At 34.8% G+C, this 20,270-nt stretch overlaps 3 protein-coding genes across 3 annotated transcripts; 1 reads left to right on the forward strand and 2 right to left on the reverse strand.

The window, feature by feature from the left end:
* Positions 1 to 87: 87 nt before the first annotated feature.
* Positions 88 to 6,220, reverse strand: LOC108574825 (nuclear pore complex protein Nup205). Its single transcript, XM_017937472.1, has 6 exons — positions 6,184 to 6,220; positions 5,959 to 6,122; positions 5,186 to 5,894; positions 4,403 to 5,122; positions 394 to 4,335; positions 88 to 302 (listed from the first exon to the last, which is right to left on the reverse strand). Exons 1-6 carry the CDS (start codon positions 6,218 to 6,220, stop codon positions 88 to 90), a joined length of 5,787 nt encoding a protein of 1,928 aa, XP_017792961.1.
* Positions 6,221 to 7,417: 1,197 nt separating this feature from the next.
* On the forward strand, positions 7,418 to 10,341 carry LOC108574903 (dolichyl-diphosphooligosaccharide--protein glycosyltransferase subunit STT3A). Its single transcript, XM_017937567.1, has 11 exons — positions 7,418 to 7,514; positions 7,590 to 7,757; positions 7,834 to 7,994; positions 8,055 to 8,444; positions 8,519 to 8,672; positions 8,743 to 8,981; positions 9,046 to 9,210; positions 9,278 to 9,466; positions 9,537 to 9,756; positions 9,827 to 10,015; positions 10,096 to 10,341. The coding sequence occupies exons 1-11, from the start codon at positions 7,418 to 7,420 to the stop codon at positions 10,239 to 10,241; spliced, it is 2,118 nt and encodes a 705-aa protein (XP_017793056.1). The 3' UTR covers positions 10,242 to 10,341.
* A 2,957-nt stretch (positions 10,342 to 13,298) lies between these two features.
* LOC108574886 (tyrosine-protein phosphatase non-receptor type 23) lies at positions 13,299 to 20,248 on the reverse strand. The gene is made up of 14 exons (XM_017937539.1): positions 20,063 to 20,248; positions 19,653 to 19,855; positions 19,244 to 19,566; positions 19,027 to 19,139; positions 18,578 to 18,957; positions 18,162 to 18,509; positions 17,870 to 18,078; positions 17,541 to 17,776; positions 15,326 to 17,468; positions 14,732 to 15,243; positions 14,193 to 14,656; positions 13,811 to 14,109; positions 13,592 to 13,735; positions 13,299 to 13,532 (listed from the first exon to the last, which is right to left on the reverse strand). Exons 1-14 carry the CDS (start codon positions 20,147 to 20,149, stop codon positions 13,405 to 13,407), a joined length of 5,589 nt encoding a protein of 1,862 aa, XP_017793028.1. The 5' UTR covers positions 20,150 to 20,248; the 3' UTR covers positions 13,299 to 13,404.
* Between the last annotated feature and the right edge of the window lie 22 nt (positions 20,249 to 20,270).

Consider the following 20,270-nt stretch of genomic DNA (forward strand, 5'->3'; position numbering starts at 1 on the left):
GAGTTTTGGCAGTTGATTTGTAAATACACAAATATGTAAAAAAATATGTTCTTATATATTTGAGAATTGTTATACGTAGACGCGGCGTTACTGTACAATTATAAACTGTAATAGCCTTTTAATTCTTCTGACAAGGGCTTCAATAAAATTGTAATCGAGTGTTACGTATTCACTGTGTCTATCTACCAATTGCGCAATAAAACTGTCTGTAAATGTAGAAACGAGACCGTGTTTTAATTCCATTAACGTCTCCGACGATACTTTCCACAATACCATATCTTCATCTATACCCCCTGAAGATACTGAAAGAGAGAAAGAAGAAGAAATTACTATGTTAAACTTCATAAGATTCATTGGATTATATACCAATATTAATATAGTATATAATTTTACCTTGCATTCGGCTATGCCGTGATATCACTTGTATCATGTAGAAATCCAAGTGACTCCAAAGAATATACAAAGCATGTTCTATTATCAAAGAACAGTATTTTATAGTTTGACGTTTCTCCTTTACCGAGCGATTTAATCGTTGTTCTACTATTACTCGTTGCTTTTGCACGTCGAGTTCCGCTTCCTCTTCAGACATGTATTCTTTTAATTCAGTTGTACTCATTTCCCCTACTATTGCTGATTTCTTAATAAGAGTATCAATATGAGGTAATTCAGTGTGTAATAAATTCGTAACAGACACAAGTTGATCGACAATCGTTCCCAAATGTACTCCACCAGATGTATCCTTCATCCGCTCTTCTCTTCCTCCTGGTTTTGATGTTAAATGCGGTTCAAACAGTACATTCCTTATTTTCTGATCCATTCTACTATGTTGCATCTGATTACGTGTATACAGCATAATGTTTGCAACTATCTGTACACAAGAAATGTGTTGCTGGTTTGCATCAGTTTCTTCGTGACTCAGACAAACAGGAGCTGACTGTAATTGGAACTTATATAATAAAGACAACATTAATTTCTGTAATCTATATAGATGAGCACGAAGTTCCCTCATGCCAGAAGCATCTTCCAGTTGACGGTTATCGAAATCTTTCCTTGCCAATTCTTCGTCTACTAGCTTGTACATATCTATATTTGCAGACCTGGATATCACTCCTGTGAGACAGGCAACCTCTTTCAAGAAAAGAGTATTCGCTTTAGGAAAGGCATTTCTTAGTACCATTTCTATGGTGTCTCTATGACTTTGCAGAAAGCCACAAACTTGTATGGCACATGACTGATTCTCTGTTCCAAGAGTTGTGAGTAGAGCATCACAAAGATATAAGGCTGGTAAGAAAATTTGCTGGTAACGTTGACCAATGGAGGGAATAAAAGAATAGTCTCCTCCTTCAAATGCTATATGAACATCAGGATGATGATCAAAAACAACCATACTCGACATGCATGATAGGATTTTATTTTCTAAGAGACTTTCAGCACCTAATCTTGTAGAAGCCATTCTACAAAATGTTGCCATTTTTGCTTCATATAAGTACAATGGTCGCAATGTCTGAATGTCTGGTTGCAACATACATCTTAACATATTGTCAGATTCCAGAAGACTGTCTATCATGTGCTTCAAGTACCCTCTACTGGCTAAATAAATGATCCAAGCACTGTCATAGTCCAATTCTAGGATTTTATCCAAGCAGGATAAAGCCAACATTTTACAGACGTCGTGACCACCCGAGCAATTGTGGCATAGAATATCCATCAACTGATTTCCAAAGCTGTTTATCACTTGTATCGTTGCGTATCGATGGGAGCGTTCCTGAACAGGCATTACTCTATTCACTGAGCTGTCGAGTTGACTGACGTACATTAAATCTATGATGTTAGTGCTCTCTGACTTCTCTAAACCAACCACACAAAGGAAATTTAACAAAGCTGCATACAAATGGGTTATTACTTTCTGAGAAGAAGCTCCAGCGTTTAATATCCACTGCAAAATATGGCTTAAAATGATCTTCATCATCGTTGTATTTGAGGGAGATGATGGAAACGACTCACTGTCTGTGTCTGTGATGAAACTATTTCTGAGATGCACAAGCAACATCAAAACTGTCCCAGATACTAAAGTTTTGATTTCACTTAAAGCTTCACAGGAAGTCATCTTCTGTAACAAATCATGAGATAGGTTTAATAACAGATTTTGTTTTTGTGGTGTTGGGAGCTGTTGATTCGTCGCAACGCAGAAGAGTATTTCTGTAGTTTGACACCAGCCTTCCACAAACTTCACGGTGGCATATGACAACAACTTTGTCTGATTCCTTTTTAAAGCGTGTGTCAAGATTTTCTGTACTTCCTGGTGCATAAGATTACGCTGGGTCGCGGTTGCACTGCTTTGAGTAACAGCCAATTCTTCAGTAATAAGAGAATGTAACTTTCTGATGTCTATAAGCCGGGGACCTCCTATTAACGCAATTGGAACACTACAGCGTCCTAGAACCATTTCTACTTGAGATGGATCGAAGAAATCTAGAGACAATGGAGGGTCTAATTGAAGTTGAAATTCAATGTAATGCAAAAGGTCCATTAGAAGTTTCTGTGATGGAACAATCTGTCCCTTTTCTTGACCAAAGTTTCCAACTAGTCTATGAACTAGAGAATTTTGCAAGCTTCCACCAGCAACTCTCAGTTCTATAGCAGCTATTTTTAATAACCATGACATACAACCAAGCTCTGTGGCTGTGTTCTGTCCCTCAAATGGTAGTTTTGAAAGATGCCTCTGCACAAAATCTTGATTGACACTGGTTCGTAAAAATCTCAGTACTGAGACAGATGTCTTATTATTAGCAGTCAATGTGTGAAGGAAGCAGTAGCAAGCCTCTGTTATCTTGTCCCGACCACGGTCAAGAGACTGCTCCATAATCCCCAATATTGAGTGTAAACATGATCTTGGAAAGCCAAGAATACCCGGCTGTTGTAGAACTGTCTTCCTAATATCCGTAGTGATCGTAAAATCTAACAAATAATGAGAAAGATTGGGAGTGGGTCGTGTAATGCTCTGCATCATTAGAAGCAGAATTCGCTCCTTGCAGCTACCAGTATACTGTTTCTCATTCGAGTCAGTATCCTCATCCAGTGCTGTATCTGCGTCCAAACATTCCACGAAACCGTGTCTGATGTTCGTGGCCAAAGTAGGAGTGGCTGTGAACGTAGAAAGCAATTCAGAATCTGCTCCTGGTACGTTAGTCACCTCGTGAATAACACCAACGGCATGGAACGCGTGTTGTGGTAGCCAGGAACTATACGAAACGTATTTAGCTATATTTATCATGTAGTCAGGCTTCTTAGATTGTGGATCCACTTCGAGAAGTAACCTTGATAATCCAGTTAGAATTTTCTGAACAAATTTAGCAGCAGCTAATTGTGCCGTGTAATAATCGTGTTGCGTCTTCAAGCCTCTTTCCAATATTTCCAAGCAGTATAAAGTACTACTCTCAAGATTATTTTTACCAGGAAAGGGTTCGTAGCTGTCGAAACTGCTGCAACCTTTATCCAGAACATATAGTATAACATGAAGTAATTCAGATTTTGAATGTAACTGAGTCATTATGTGGTATCCAGGAGCAGAGTTAACCACCGTGGTTTCTCCACTCTGAAGTTCCACTTTGCAGCCAGTGAAATCCTCTGCAGCTGGTTCATATTGTTTTATAAGTTTAGAGAATATTTTTAAGCAAGCTTCGGCAACTTCCCACTTCTCTGCTGAATTTTTATATGATCGCGTGTGAAATTTTAAAAAGACAGTATTAATGATAAAGTGTAAATATGGGTCAAAACCAGGATTACGCTGACCCATTCCCAGTAATCTCGGTATAGGAAAGTCAGTAAGAACGTCTAAAAGCTCTAACATTGCTCGGGTCAATGGATATTCGTCTTTCTTCGACTCAATTTCTTCCAACTCAGTTTGAACGCCTCTTGGTTGGTAACTGCTTATAGTTGGTATGGTTGAAAGTATCTGTGCGGTCTCCAAACTTTGCCATACAGTAGATGAACTCTCAGGAGATCTTGCTAATGCAGCAAGTGTTCTTATTAAAACGCCTTTCAGTGGAATCGAAATTCCACAACTTACTAAACCTATCAAGGATGGTAGTACTTTCCATCCAGGATGATCGCATATAGCTATCCTTGACATTTCGTCGTTTTTTGCGATCACCTGTACCACCAAGAGTACAGCCTCGAGGCCTTTGACTTCTTCTGGTGTAATACCTTTCGGATGACTTCTTTGACGGTAAACGGTGTCCTGATTAGGGGGCAATTCTTTCCTGAGATTAATATAGTAGCGGCTTAAAGAATTGAAGAAGTGGTCCCAGGAAATTGTTGTTGATCCAGAAGATCCTATGGGTATTTTTATATTATTTGTTTAAGAAAACAGAAATAATATTTTAAAGAAGATAATTCTTACCATTAGGTTTAAGAAAATTAAATGCTTGTCGTGCAGCTTGCGGAGATGACGCGAGAGATGCTATCATTTTAAGATACGGTACGAACAATCCTGCTGGTAGTATTTCCCCAGCAAGACGTACAAATTTAAATAGAGCAACCTGTCTAGAAGGTAAACGATTAATATACGCAGGAACAGACGTGTGTGTGGAGTCAGAGTGATGACACCAATAGTCCATGACTAAATCCAATTTTAGAGGGTCTTCTTTATACAATTCCGCCACAGTTAACATCAAATACTCGAAGTGGTTGTCCAGATTCAAAGGTGGTTCAATGCCCTCTTGTTGGTACGCTTGAATGAGACGCATGGATTCATCCGCTCGACTTCGTAGATCTTTAACTTTCAAAGGCATTAGTAATATGAAATCGGAAACGAGAGAGTGGAAGTAACGAAGATAAAATTCTTCCTGATATATGCTCTTATTCTTGAATAATACTTTAACCATAAAATGAAAACATTTGTTAGATAAAGCTGCTTCTAGTAGTCTTTCATCTTCAGTAGTAATATTTAAAGCCTGTACATTACTCCCGGTTTTAATTGTTGTTAGAGAAACCGCAAAAGCAAACTGTACAATTCCGCGTAATTCAGCACACTCCCAGTTGACATTAGTAGATACTAATTTCTGATGTAATTCTTCGTGTGCTCCTCGTTCCGCGATCAATGGCATAGAATTAATTAATTCTAAAAAAAAGCATTAAATAGTATAAAAATTATTCTTACAATCAATTAAAATGTATATTATACCTTCGCCATTTTCACGGCTATGCAACGAACTAAGATTAATCGCATTTAACACGCTCATTACGATAGAAAGAGTGACTTTATCCAGGCCTCCTTCACTCGCTTCAGAGTCGATTTGTTTCGTTTGTAATAGAGATAACAGGCGGAATAAAATTGAATTTGGTAACGCGGATTGCGCGGACCATAAGTATAAAATATCAGCTAAATCTTGTCTAGAATCGTTGTAGAGTTTCATGACCATATAACGATGCTTTGGTCCGCCTAATGCCCGATTTTTTTCTAGTAATTCTTGCTCTTTTACTGGATCCATTTTTTCCAGCAATGATAAAATCCTATCTAATAGACCATCTTCTTGTAATTTATTTGTGTATTCTGTAATGTGTCTTAGAAGAGCAATGGGAGCATCAATTTTCCAGCTGTGCCCCATTCTAGCTTGTATAAGCATTCTTAAAGTTGATGTGAGTGCCTTCTTTCCATCATAATATAGTAAAATAGCTGTTAATCCCCTTGGTAAGTTAGGGTTATGAGGCATTTGCAATTGAGCAGTACAGAGAAGATCCAATGCCATGAACTCATTAAGTTCATACATATCTGATATAATAAGAGTTTCATCAACTAATTCTTTTGATAATACTTGATATCCTAAACCAGGAAGTGTAATACCATCTGTAACTCCCTTTGTTATTTCTTCCCTACTGTTCACATTTGGAGGCTGCAATAAATTTTTAATTTTTTTATTGTTATATTTAATTACTTGGTATCATGCAATCACTTACAAGATTTTTTAGAAGAGTAAGAAAATTTTGCCTATGATTACGTAAAGTTTCTGTGAATTCATGATACTGGAGATCATGAGTTGTAGGTGAAGAGGTAATATACCGTTCTACAAGACTCTGCAGTTCTTTGTAGGGAGTCCACATGTCCTGTGTTGTTCCTTTTTCTGTGGTATATGAAAAAATTTTTAATTCTACAATATTATTTAAAATTTTGCAACTTCGTACCCTTAAAGCATAACATTGAAATATACGAATTGTACATTGTTAAAACTAATATAATTCAAATATATCGTAATAATTTAAATGTCACAGGTTAGATTTCCCATGTAAGATTAAAGATGTAGGTATTCGTATAAATAAAAAATTACCTTCTGACATTTTATTAAAATAAATGGATCGTTATAAAAATACAAATCTGGTGGTACAGAATATCGTACTTAAATGTAATGGAAAAAAAGAAATCTTGTGCAACATAATACAAATACCGGTCCTCTGGCGGGAACGACGGACTTATTGATAATTACAAACCACTGAATAAATATACATAATGGTGAATATAGATGCACTTCTTGCTAAAAGTGCATTTTACTTTGAAAAATTTTTCGAGTAGGTTCATCTTCATTATAATCTCATTTTTAATTTAAGCATTATTTTTCTACATTTAACATGTAATGATAGCAATTAGTGTTTGTCATATTTGAATTAAAGAAAATTATTATTCCCGTTTTTCGTAGTTGATACGTTTATATGAGCATTGAATAGTTTGCTTTATCTTATCATGAATGTAGGTAGCATAACTACCAAGCAACTATAGTCTATGCTTTTTTTCTTTCGAGTTGCGATGTTTCTGAGTTAGTAATTTAAATGACATTATTTTGTTACTTTTCTTGTATTGTAAAATTCGTAAATTCGTAAGTTCACATCACGGTTTACGTAATATATATAAAACTACATAAATGTACGATGCGGAACGATAAAATATGTGATAAAAAATATACATATGTCGCCGGCCGGTAATTTTGTGTACGTGGACAGTTTTTGGATAGATACTAGTATTTAAATTCGTGTAGTCTATCTGTTTAGCATGTAGTTGCTATGCTTCGTTGAAATAGCATATTTGCTACTGTGTTAATCAATTTTTCAATTGAACGCTCAAGATTTTTTATTATCAATCTTTGCAAGGTAGTAACCTAATGCTAACTGACAAACGCCATGTGTCTTTCGTTGCAGCTCCTATTCTTACAATTCTGTAATGCATTAAAGATTTTTGTAACGCATAATTGTGAAGTATTTAGTTGCTTTCCGCATGCGAGACAATTGTAGTTTTTGTTGTTGCTAAAAAAATGTAATATATATTAGCAGAATTAATATATGCTCCTCATTTTCTTTTTCCCATAGATAAATTCACTAAAAGTGGTTCTTAATTACTTAAAAAGTTATACCTCATAGCCTCATCAATATGGCTTCATTGATGAAGACAAGAGGTTTGCGTATGTCTGCACAGAAACAGGAAACACTTTTAAAGTTGACTGTATTGTCTCTTGCAGCAATTTTATGTAAGTATCCTGAATAAGAATAAAAAATATTTTTGTGATCTTCTATATACTTTTAAATACAATTTTGGTTTCTAGCATTTGCAACCAGATTATTCTCAGTCTTAAGATTTGAGAGTGTCATTCATGAATTTGATCCATACTTTAATTATCGCACAACAAAGTATTTAGCAGAAAATGGATTTTATAGTTTTCATAACTGGTTTGATGATCGTGTTTGGTATCCCTTGGGAAGGATAATTGGAGGTATATTTTTTCAAATTAATTTATACTATATGTTCTTGCAGTACTAATTTAAATTGAATGTTAATTTGTTTCACAGGGACAATATATCCAGGTTTAATGATAACTTCAGCAGCATTATACCGTCTTTCATGGTTACTAAATATTACTTTAGATATACGCACTATTTGTGTCTTCCTTGCTCCATTATTTTCTAGTTTAACAACAATTATTACTTATTTGCTTACCAAAGAATTGAAGGTAAAAATATTTATATTATTTTGGATAAATTAAAAATATTATTTTGTGCATAATTTTTAGGACTCTGCATCAGGATTATTTGCTGCAGCCATGATAGCAATTGTTCCTGGTTATATATCCCGATCAGTGGCAGGATCTTATGACAATGAAGGCATAGCTATTTTTTGTATGTTATTTACATATTACATGTGGATCAAAGCAGTTAAAACTGGAGCTATTTGTTGGGCAACATGTGCTGCACTTGCATATTTTTATATGGTGTCTTCTTGGGGAGGCTATGTATTCCTAATTAATCTAATTCCGTTACATGTATTGACCTTAATGGTGACTGGCAGATTTTCTCATAGGATATACATTGCATACAGTATTCTATACTGTCTAGGAACAATTTTGTCTATGCAAATATCATTTGTTGGATTCCAACCTGTTCAAAGTTCTGAACATATGCTTGTAAGAGCAGACAATATTTGCCTTAAGTTTTCAGGTAATTTTCCAAATAGAACTAATTTCTATTTTGTATACAGGCATTAGGAGTGTTTGGACTTTGTCAGATTCATGCCCTAGTTGATTTTTTACGCAGCAAAGTATCACAAGACGACTTTGAAGTATTATTCCGTGGTCTTGTTATTTCTATAGTTACTACTTCGTTTATATTAGGTGTTATTTTGACCATAACAGGTATATATAATAATATTAATAAAGTATTCTTAAATTTGAATGATATTTACATTTCATAATTTTTTTAAAGGGAAAATATCTCCGTGGACTGGTCGTTTTTACTCTCTTTTGGATCCGTCTTACGCAAAAAATCACATACCAATCATTGCTTCCGTTTCTGAGCATCAACCAACATCATGGAGTTCTTTTTATTTTGATCTCCAAATTTTAGTATTCCTATTTCCATCGGGTTTATATTTTTGTTTCTCAAAATTAACAGACTCTAATATTTTCCTCATTTTGTATGGAGTCACAAGCTTGTACTTTGCCGTAAGTAAAAAGATTTACTAAAAGCTTCACTAAAAAGCATTTAAAGATCTCCGAATTTCTGCAGGGTGTGATGGTTCGTTTAATGTTAGTTCTTGCCCCGGTAATGTGTATCTTGGGTGGAATTGGAGCTTCCTCTTTACTCGTTACTTATATGAAACAAGTAGAGAGAGGAAAAGTTATTGATAAGAAATCGAAGAAGTTTGAAAGTAACTACATACTCAGAAGCGAGGTAATTATATTGAAATAGTAAAATTTTTACGAAATAAGTATTGTAATCAATGCATATTAATTTTCAGATTGCCATCCTCTTCATAACTGTAATGTGCGTTCTCTTTTTTTCGTACACCATTCATTGCACGTGGGTTACAGCAGAAGCTTACAGTTCGCCTAGTATCGTATTATCAGCTCGTTCTCCAGATGGTGGTCGCATGATTTTTGATGATTTCCGAGAGGCGTATTATTGGTTACGCATGAACACACCAGAAGTAATTTTACAATATTTCCAATAATTTTTTGATAATTTGTAACGTTTAAAATTATATTTCCTAAACACAGAACGCCAAGGTAATGTCTTGGTGGGATTATGGATATCAAATCACGGCAATGGCGAATCGTACGATCTTAGTGGACAATAATACATGGAACAATACTCACATATCAAGAGTCGGTCAAGCAATGGCAAGCTCTGAGGAGAAAGCTTACGAAATAATGAGAGAGCTAGATGTTAATTACGTTCTTGTTATTTTTGGAGGACTTACAGGCTATTCATCGGATGGTATTACACAATTAAAATAAGTAACTAAAAGTATTGAATTATTTAAAATCTTGGTTGATTGTAATTTTAGATATTAACAAGTTCCTATGGATGGTGCGTATCGGCGGAAGCACTGAAAAAGGAAAATCTATAACAGAATGGGATTATTATAATTCTGCAGGAGAATTTAGAGTCGACAAAGAGGGTTCTCCAATCTTGCTCAATTGTCTTATGTACAAAATGTGTTATTACAGATTTGGTCAAGTTTATACAGAAGGAGGTAAATCTTTTGACTGTTCTGTTTGAAAATAATTTATGTTTAAAGATAAGTAAATCGTCAATAATGTGATGATTAAACAGGCAAACCTTCTGGATACGATAGAGTCAGAAACATGGAAATTGGTAATAAAGACTTTGAGCTAGACATGTTAGAAGAAGCCTACACCACAGAACACTGGCTTGTACGAATTTACAAAGTGAAAGATTTGAGAAATAGAGGAATTTAAAGAAGTGTGGACTGATAGAATAAAAAGAGAAGTAATGACACCTTTGTAAACTGTTTCATAATTTCAGTCGCTTATAAGTTTTTATAATTGTCCATAAGATACCAACATGGCACTAAATACAGAATTGCATATTTCCATTAAGCATCAACATAATTGATAAACTTTTGTAAAAAACAAACTGCGACCTCGTTATATACATTTAATTTTTCGTAAAAGAAATGTAGTTACAGTAAAGCTTCCCACATTGTCCTTCAGCTCGGAACCGAATTGTAACTGTTTCGGTACAGGGATACTGTTTTTCGAGCCTCGCAGCTTGCCTTTGTAGTTCGCCGAACGCAGACAAGGACAACAAATAAAAGAGAAGGATGATATGAGAGTCGAGGCAACCGAGCGATTAAAACACCAGCGTTTTTATATTTAACTTTTTCTGTATGAAAAAGTTCATAACATATTGATGAGATTGTCTGATCAAAATGAGACCAAACATAATATAATTTGAATAACAGTTACTTATTAATACTTATTGAGTAACTCATTTCATTTCATTATCGCATTACAAAAACGGATTGCTAGAAAAATACGTAAAATACTTCTACACATTATCCATTGAATGTAAGCTGTGCCTCCACGTTGTCTGTCAAATACATAAGCTGTGCCTGGACAATGTGGCGGCACAACCTACATTTGACGGACAATGTGAAAGAAAAATTACATTTGAGGGATAATGTACATAGAGAGATGTTTTATATTTTCCGGCATCACATTTTTGTAATTTATCAGAAACTTGTAATGAAGACATAAAACTACATATGTATATAAAAATGGGATACTTAACATTTTCTTATTTGTCCGGTACCGGAAAGATACATAAAACATCCCTTTATGTACATTGTCTCCCGAATGTAATCCTTTTCGAAATGTAACCATTTCCCGTCAAATGTAGTCGGTGCCTCCACATTGTCGCTCAAATGTAGGCTGTAAATGTGGTTTAAATTATATCATGTTTAATCTCATTTTAATCGCAAAAATCTCACCAATATGTTACAAAATTTTTCAGATAAAAAAAATAAAATTAAAAAATGTTATTATATTATGAATTGTCAGGTCGTGAACTCTCATAAAAAAACCACGTCGCGCATCGCATTACACTCATCGCACACTTGACTGACTCCGAGAAAGATAAGGCTCGATTCACACTAGCAGTCCACTTCCGGTCCGGTCAAATATTTTTCTATGATTTAGAACGTACTCATTCACACTACGTGTAACGCTCCGGCCATGGTCCGATCAGGGTCTGGTCTCGTCCCAGCAACTAATCTTTGAAAAGAATATTTTACTGGGACGAGACTGGACCGGACCGGGACTGAACCCATAGTGTGAACGCGTTTCTTGATCTACCACCGGTTATTCCATTCCAATTCCAATTTTGATGAAACTAATATGTGTAGTGTATTTTTTTTCATTCGTATCACAAAAGATGGAACTTTTTAAGAATATTTTTAATTTTGTTGTACGCACCCTTTTCAATATGAAAATTGTAAATAAATTTTTGTTTTGCAAAAACGAACCCTTACTCTCGTTTTTAAAAATCTAACAATGTTGGAATCTATGTGAAATAATGATGAGTTTATGTCATCATTTTGTTGGCTTCAAAGTTATTCACAAATGATGACATGTTGAAAACCGCAAAAAAAGCGGATTTTTAGCCAAACATAGATGTATAAACTAATTTATATTTCGAGAGCAAAGCGGAATTGGACCGGCAGCGGTTCGCTAGCATGAATACTCAGAGATTTGACCAGACCGGGAGCGGATCACTAGTGTGTATTGGGCCTGACAGGTGTAGGTATAACACATAGCTAGACGTAGGGACAACGAATGGACAATGTGAAGGAAGTACTAGTAGAGACAATGTGAGAGGATTTATGTATACCGATTTATAAAGTCATTTAATTTTGGAGGTAATCTTTATACTAATCGTGAAGGCTGGAACAACATATTTATTTTAATAGTCTTTATAAAAAGTGTACTGGTATTTGTAACTTAAAGAATATTCGGAGTGTAGTTTATTGAGCTGGATATTCTTAAAGCAGCATTTATTTTGACATTGAATTATTAAATGATCCCTGTGTTCAACGATAATCATCATCGTCATAATTGCTTCCTTCACACGAATTAAGTTTAATTACGCGACGTATAAAAGGGTAAATTTGTTACTTATATATATTGAGAATTAATAATATGAAGATTTAATTTATAAGATGCTAATCGTGTAGATGGAAAAAAAAAATTTGCATTAAAGAAAAAGATCAATTTTCTTTCATATGCAAAATGATATATGATAAACATGAAAACTGTCACACACTTTTCAGTAGTATTTTACTATATGTGAAACAATATCCAGTGAGTTTGGATTGCAGTGCATGCATATATGTTATTAGGAATACGTAACGATCTACCATCCGTATATTTTAGAAAACGCATGCCTTGATCATATGTTGCTTGAAAGTGTAATTAACGTTAGCTTTTGTTTTGTAAACACGGCTCAGGTCGGGACAGTTAAAGTCGATCGGTTTCGAGTAGCTCGATCGTGTCGAGTAACCCGACACATTCGAGTTAGATCGGAAAAAAGTCTGCTAGACTCGAGCAAGTTCCTCAGGTACTCGAGATTCGCTTCAGAAACATTGAAACCTATTTTTTGATCTGACCCGAATGTGTCCGGCTACCCGACGTGATCAAGCTACCCGAGTGTTCGGATACCAGCTTGAGTTCACCCGAATTTAAAAATCCCGATCCGACGCACTCCTGGTGTACAGAGACATGTGTGATATCCTGATGGCAATATGGAAATAAATATGAACAGACAGCATTTTTTTTATGCATACATTTTATTCAGATATATTTTACAGTTTGACATTATTATTTTACAGACATACTTAAAACTTAAAGATATAAGAAACAGTTCGAACAGTTACGTGTCTTTTTTATTTAAGAAAGATCAGAGTCATACGAATTGCTTTGTTTATACAGTTTGCCAGTTCGAATCTTACACTTAATAGTAGTATCATTAATTTAAGAAACTTAGGAATGCAATATGTTCGGTTAAATAATAATAAATTTATCAATTGGTGCATAAGAAAATTTCATTTGCAAATGTGTTTGATTATCTCCTAATGGACCATAATGGATCTAGTTGACTCAGTGGATCGACCGCTCCTTCTTTAGATTTCTCTTGAATCGATGTTGTAGCAGAATGCGTTGCACCGCTAGTAGTTGACCCTTTTTGTCGACCTAAGATATAATCAGGGTTGAACGTATTTTTCTTCATGAAAAATATTATCGTATAATACCTTCAGTATCTGGTCGTTGGGCATTGATACCAAGACTCTGGAGAAAATCGTCGGAAGGATGCATCTTTCTTGACGTTTTATCCTTGTTTCCTTTCAGTCCTTCGAAGTTTTCAAATGTCGAACGAGTAGAAGATAAGATACCACCTAACATTTAATAAGTATTACTTTTAACTAATTCAATCAAATTATATTAATAACCAAAAATAAAATAATCCCTACGTTTCATTAAAATGTCCTGGGCATGGTATAATACCAATTGATACGCAAATAGCAAGGACTCTTTATTTACAACTTGTTTGCGGCACTTCAGAAGACCCTTGAATACGAGAGGTACATTGACTATTCCGCAGCCAGCACGTATATGACACACTGTTGCTGCTGCAACTAAGAACAGGCTACTTAATGCTCCACCATCCAAACAATGTACCACTATCGGTTTTGTACAACGTCTCAAGGCTTGTTCTGTCATTACATCTGTCGAGAATGTAAGCAATGCTCCTGGACTACTAGGAAAACCACTAAAAAATGAAAAAGAGCAAAATTACATGCATGAATTGTATATCAGAATTATATATTAATATTATTCATCTTTAAAACTCACTTTGAAGGCCATGTAAGGAATTGCATGTGCACGACAGTCTTTTCCAAATTTTTCTTAATATTGTGTACAGAAATAACTCTCTGAACATAGGACACATGATTCACTCTTCTTTTTAACGAAATTGTAAAGCTACCAACACTCAGAATATCCTCTTCGTTTATAGGCCAATATATCTCTCCGTTTAACTGTGCATCAGATACTAAACACGCAATTATTTCGCTCTCTTGTTCCCATATCATCATCCAAAATACCTCTAATATGTTTGGTAATGGTGCTTGAGTAATAATAAATGCTGTTGGTATCCATTGAGTAATTTCCATTATGTGTGAAGCATTAATATAGTTTGGAATATCTGTCGATGATATTTGTACCCTCGTTGTATCATACGGGATACATTCCATTACCCTATTTTCTGAAGAATGAGCTAAAGCTACTGTACACGATTGTTTTCCACTCTCTCTTTCCTGAAATTGAGATGTATCATTTTGTAACATTTAAAAAAAAACTAAACACTATACAAATAATTTAGGAAACCATACTTCAAATTCTTGAACTTCCTTCCATTTTATGTCAAGATTAGTCGCTCCGCTTAATGTTTTAACAAGTAAACTATCTACAAATTTCTCATATTTCTCAACTTCACTGATGAACTTCTGTAAAGCTGCTGGATCTCCTAAAGGATCTTTTTTGGGCTGTACGTCATTGTACCATGTGTCCCAAACGATTTGTAAATTTTCATTGTCCGTTTTATCTTCGGTAACAATGGACTGAGCATTAATTTGTTCATCTTCGTCCTTTTTTTTATTGTCGTCGCTAACAGCGTCTTTCGTTGTAGTTTCTTCTTGAACTTTATTGAGAGGACGTACTTCTGGTACTAAAGGTGCATGATTTATGGTAACATCAAGATCAGCAAGCAAATCTACATTAGACTTCTCTGACTTTGTAGCAGTTTTGGTAGGATTTGCACTTGTTGTTGTATTAGTTCCATTATTAACAGCTTGCATGTATGTCTGGTTGTAATTAGTGTAGTTTTCATTTTTATTAATGGATGCTGAGAAAAGATTAAATGTAAAATTTACACGAATTCTACTGAATTAGACGAGGATTAAAAAAAAAAACACTTTAATACTTACCTTGATTTTGCATTTGAAGACCATATGGAGTAGTATAATAAATATCACTTGAACTTTGAGACTGATAGCTCTGTCCAGAATATTGAGAAGATGGAGTTTGACTGACCATAGAATTATTACTAGCATTCGTGTATCTTGCATTACTTTCTTGTTGCTGATACGAATTACTATTGATACCAGTATTTATTTGAGGTGTTAATTCAGAGGGTTGTTGCGAATCTTGAAGGGATTGTGAAGTTTGAAGACTGCTAGGATTGTATTCATAACATTGAGTCGTAGGATTATAAGTGTATCCTATTTGGCCTTTGTTGTATGACTCTGTCATTGCACTGTTTCCTTGATTTCCTTGCATGTAATTGTATCCTTGATTGTAATAGGCACCATAACCAGAGTAATGTGATTGTTGTGGATACTGGTATGTTTGTGAATAGTTCTGCACACCTGCTGCAGACTTTGTGTGACTTTGAATTATTTCTGTATTGGTCGAAGAGTTCGTGTACGCGTATGTACTACCTGTATTGGTGGACAACATGCTTTGTGGATATGAAGCACCAGTAGGATGCTGCAAACCGTGATAAGTATTAGGGTAACTCAAATTTGTGTCATTGGTAGATACTTGTGGTGCATATTGATACGCTTTGTCGGTATAAATTTGTTTATTCTGCTCCGTACCACTCGGTTGCGGGTATTGTGAATTGAAGTTGGAAGTTGAAGGATACGAAATAGCCATGTCATTTACTGGAGCAGTTAACGAGGTAGTAGAATGAACAGACTGAGGAATGTTCGTGTTCATATATTGTGTTTGTATGTACTGCGTAGAGGCAGAAATATTCGTCGTCCCAGGTGTATTTTGACTGGATGTACCTTGTTGAGTACGAGATTCGGATGGGGTATAATACATTCCACCATTGTAACCTTGAGTACGCGGAACTTCGGTTTGGTTAACTTGAGGAATATAATTTTGTATTTGAGTATTATCCATTGATAGTACTTGCTGACTTCTAACAATTGCAAGGGATTCTTGAGAGACAAAATTTTGCTGTGGTTCAGGTATGTGTTGCTGCCCTTGAGCCACGGTAGTATAAGAATGTGGTTGCACATCTGTAGTTTTATTCACTGTATTCGATGAAGGTATAGCTGTTTGTGGTATCGCTGATGGTGGAGGAGGTACCTCAGGTGTAGTAATACTAACAGTCTTATCAAGATTAGAAGGATATTGCTGTGCAACGTTATATCCAGTATAGTCAACAGAAGGCTGGTAAGCCTCGTACTGCATCGTATTACTAGGATAATTATACTGTGGTTGAGTGTTAGTGGAATACTTATGTTGTCCATCCAAAGCTGTAGGAAATTGTCCATTGGTTATATAAGAATTTACTGGATACTGCACTGTAGTATCTGTCGTCGTATTTGTTGCAATTCCTTGTGAATAAGTATTTGCAATGTCTGAGCTATTTATTTGCATATAATTTTGATTTAAAGCAACATTCTCGTTATAGGTAGACGCTTCATGAGAATAGGGTAAATTTGCTTTGTAATCTGTATATGGTGCAAGATAATATTGCTGCATAGGTTTCGCAGATGATATTGTTGCATCTAATGCAGGCATTCCACTAGGATGTACTGCACCCTTATTTACTGTGTCATTATAATATGTTTTTGTTGTAACATCCATTTGAACTTGTTTACCTTGTCCTTTATATACATTATAATATTGATTTGAAACATTCTCCGGCCTGTTATTTAAGTAATCTTTTAATTTAAGTCCGCTGCTTGTTCGACTGCGTTTCTGATCATATGCAGCTGCTATCGCCGTGTCCACTTTATCTTGAGTATTTTTATTACTGTCCTGTGCAAGTATATGTTCACGTTCTTCTTCTTGCACCTTACAAGTACTCTTCACTCTCTGAAGTAACTTTGAAACGTTTATTTCTAATTTCCTATAAAATTCGAGACCTTTGTTAGACTTTACTAATAAATCTTCGTAAGCATCGTAAGACGCAATTAAGGAAGTAATTGTATGTTCTCGCCGCTTTAATATCTCTTCGACTCCCTTTCGTACATTAGCAGTTTGAGCATAAGCATCTGTTAAAGCTGCTAAAATATTCTCTTGCGCGGCAAGATTTTGCTCAATCAACGACACCTGCAATATTCATCGTATAAAAATATTAAAAATAAAATATATTTTAAATGTAATAAAAATATGCATTCTAACCAGAGTCTGATGTTTACTAAGTTGATCCGCGAATAAACGATCCAAGGGTCCAGAATCAGACGTGGCAGTAACTAATAAGCGTGTCAGATCATCCTGTGCAACTGAATCTCGCAATTTTGTATGTAATTCGTTTCTCTGTAAACGCATTTCGTCTACTTTGTACAAAATACGTTTCAATTCCTTTGTATGCATTCGTTCTAATTCAATCGCGCTATGCGATTTTTCAGTATTTTGTTCTGTGGAAAATCCAATGTTTTATGTAAAGGAATTCGTATAATTTTGTATAAAATATTTTTTTTAAATTTGAATACTACCTGAAAAATATATACTTGGCGAAGGTATATGGGCCATGAGGTCGGCAAGTGGTTGTGAAAGTATTTTTAAATTCTTCACAAGCATCGTTATTGCTTTACGAAGAGCGTGATTGCTTTCAGAAGCTTTATTATGAGCCTCTTCGTATTTCTTAGCTTCCCTTGTTAAATCAGTAGCTACTATAGACGGTGGTCTCTTTCCAACTGCATCCTGGTATTCTTTTTCTCTATAACAGTAAAGCAAGAACAATTATATTAACAACTAGAGACAAAATAAATTATCTCAACCTTTTAATAATTAAATAGTAACTTTTGTTCTTCATCCAAGAGAAGCTTCTTAATTTCTTTTAATATTTTTTCAACGTCATCGCTAGTATCACACAATTTCCTCATTATGTCAACTAAATCTTGAATGACGTGCTGCTTTGCGTTTAATGCCGCGCATCTCTCAACTAATTCCTCAGGAAGAGGTAAACGCTCCCACTCCGTAGTTTGAGCATCGGGATCCCATAAACTCATATGTTCTAATTTTAAGGACGTAAGATAGGTATTGAGTTGCTGATCTTTGTCCTCGATTTTACTACCGACAGATCGCAATAGTTTTGCCTTTTCTTCCGAATATAGAGAACTCGCTTCATGTACCTTCATTGGTACTAATCTATGTCAAATATTATACCATGAATAACAATTAAATTTGAAATATCTTATTAATATAGACATACCTACCTGGCAAATATATCAGGACCTGAAATTTCAGAATCGTTAATACTAAACGACATCCCTTTAACTAAAGGGGCTCCCTTTATTGTAGGTAGTGTTTCTTTTTCAGGAATTTCCTCATGGTATATAAATTCATTTTCATTTTTTGCAGCCTTACGTTTCCCTTCTATCACGTCGTTTGTAAATGTGAGCGCTTCCTCTATAATTGTTTTCTCTCCAGGAATATTCGAATAAATTAATTGTGCTTCATTCAAAGAAGTTAATGCAGCATTATAAAATGCCACTCTTTCACCCATTTTCCTTTGCTCTTCAGCAGCTAGGCCTTGATATAAATATGTAACTGCTAAGTGATAAGCTTTCTTGAATTTCAGATAATGTTTCCAGCTCTGAGAAAATAAATTCTTAAACTTGTGATATTTTAAGATATAATAAAAGGGAATAGCTTCTGAATATACCTTATAGATTTTAGTACCAACTGTATCTGATATAGTTCCATCCTCACTCCCACCTTGTTCAAGGGTAGATAATGCCAGAGTAAAATAATCCACTATTTGTCTTGCGACTTTTGCTGCATGATACATATATCTTGTAGAATGATAGACATAAGAGTAGACGATTAAAGCCACAAAAGGTTTAATACATCTATGCAATTTTTAGTTGTTTCATACTTACCTACAATTGTGGGTTTACGATTATCAAGCATACTCTTTTCCAATATACATTCTTGCGCTTGAGCTAGACAAAGTTGATGCATAAATGTCATTAGTTCTGGTGCTAAATCTACACCAGATGGTTGTGGATAACTGTTCTTTAAATGCTCAAAAGCCCATGCAGCACATTGAAAGTGAGAACATGCCATTTTCATCCCATCTGCTGATGTCCTTTCAGTGAGTGCTCCCAACTGAGTGTGCATTGCACCAATATTATACAAGATTGAAATGATTTCAAAGCGAATATTTGCTAACGAACAGACCATATTTGCATATGTATCCCTCCTGTTCAAATTACAAGTATACAAATGATTAATTCCAATAGTTACATACATTTATTTTCTTTATATTTATCTTGTCAATTGTTTTACCATGTAAATGTAACAGCTGCTGCACCATCTTTTCCCATAGGAAATCTACTTTGAAGAAAATGTAACTGACAATAATACTTTTTCAACAATGAACAACCAGTTACATTAATAGGTGGTCGTATAGCCATTGCACGTAAACTTTCTAATTGATGTATTTCATGCGAGTATGATTCCGGATCTTCATTATAAAAATCACGTATATACTAAAAAGAGAAACCAGGAGAAAAATGTTTATAATTCTAATTAGATTAATTATAACATATCGGAATAAACCAACGAACAATTATGTCGCTCGATCGGGAAACAAAAATTTAGAATAATAGTTTAACTTTAATCATAGTAAAAGTAAAAATTAAAAATTAATGTACATTTATTATATTACTATAATTTGTAATGTCATTTATACATACCTGCTTTAACTTTGGTCCAAATGTAGTCAATTCAGGACTAACTTTTAATTGAAAGGATATCATCGGTAACCTCGGTACAGCTTCCATTATAAAGTATTTATTAAAATTATCTATTCGAAGTTTCGGAAAACTGACAGTTGATTATCTGTCAAACTCGTAGAAAATGGATTTGTTCATGGAACATACTTTTCGTTATCACGTACTTATG

Source organism: Habropoda laboriosa, unplaced genomic scaffold, assembly GCF_001263275.1.
Source record: "Habropoda laboriosa isolate 0110345459 unplaced genomic scaffold, ASM126327v1 scaffold210, whole genome shotgun sequence".
Lineage (NCBI taxonomy): Eukaryota > Metazoa > Arthropoda > Insecta > Hymenoptera > Apidae > Habropoda > Habropoda laboriosa.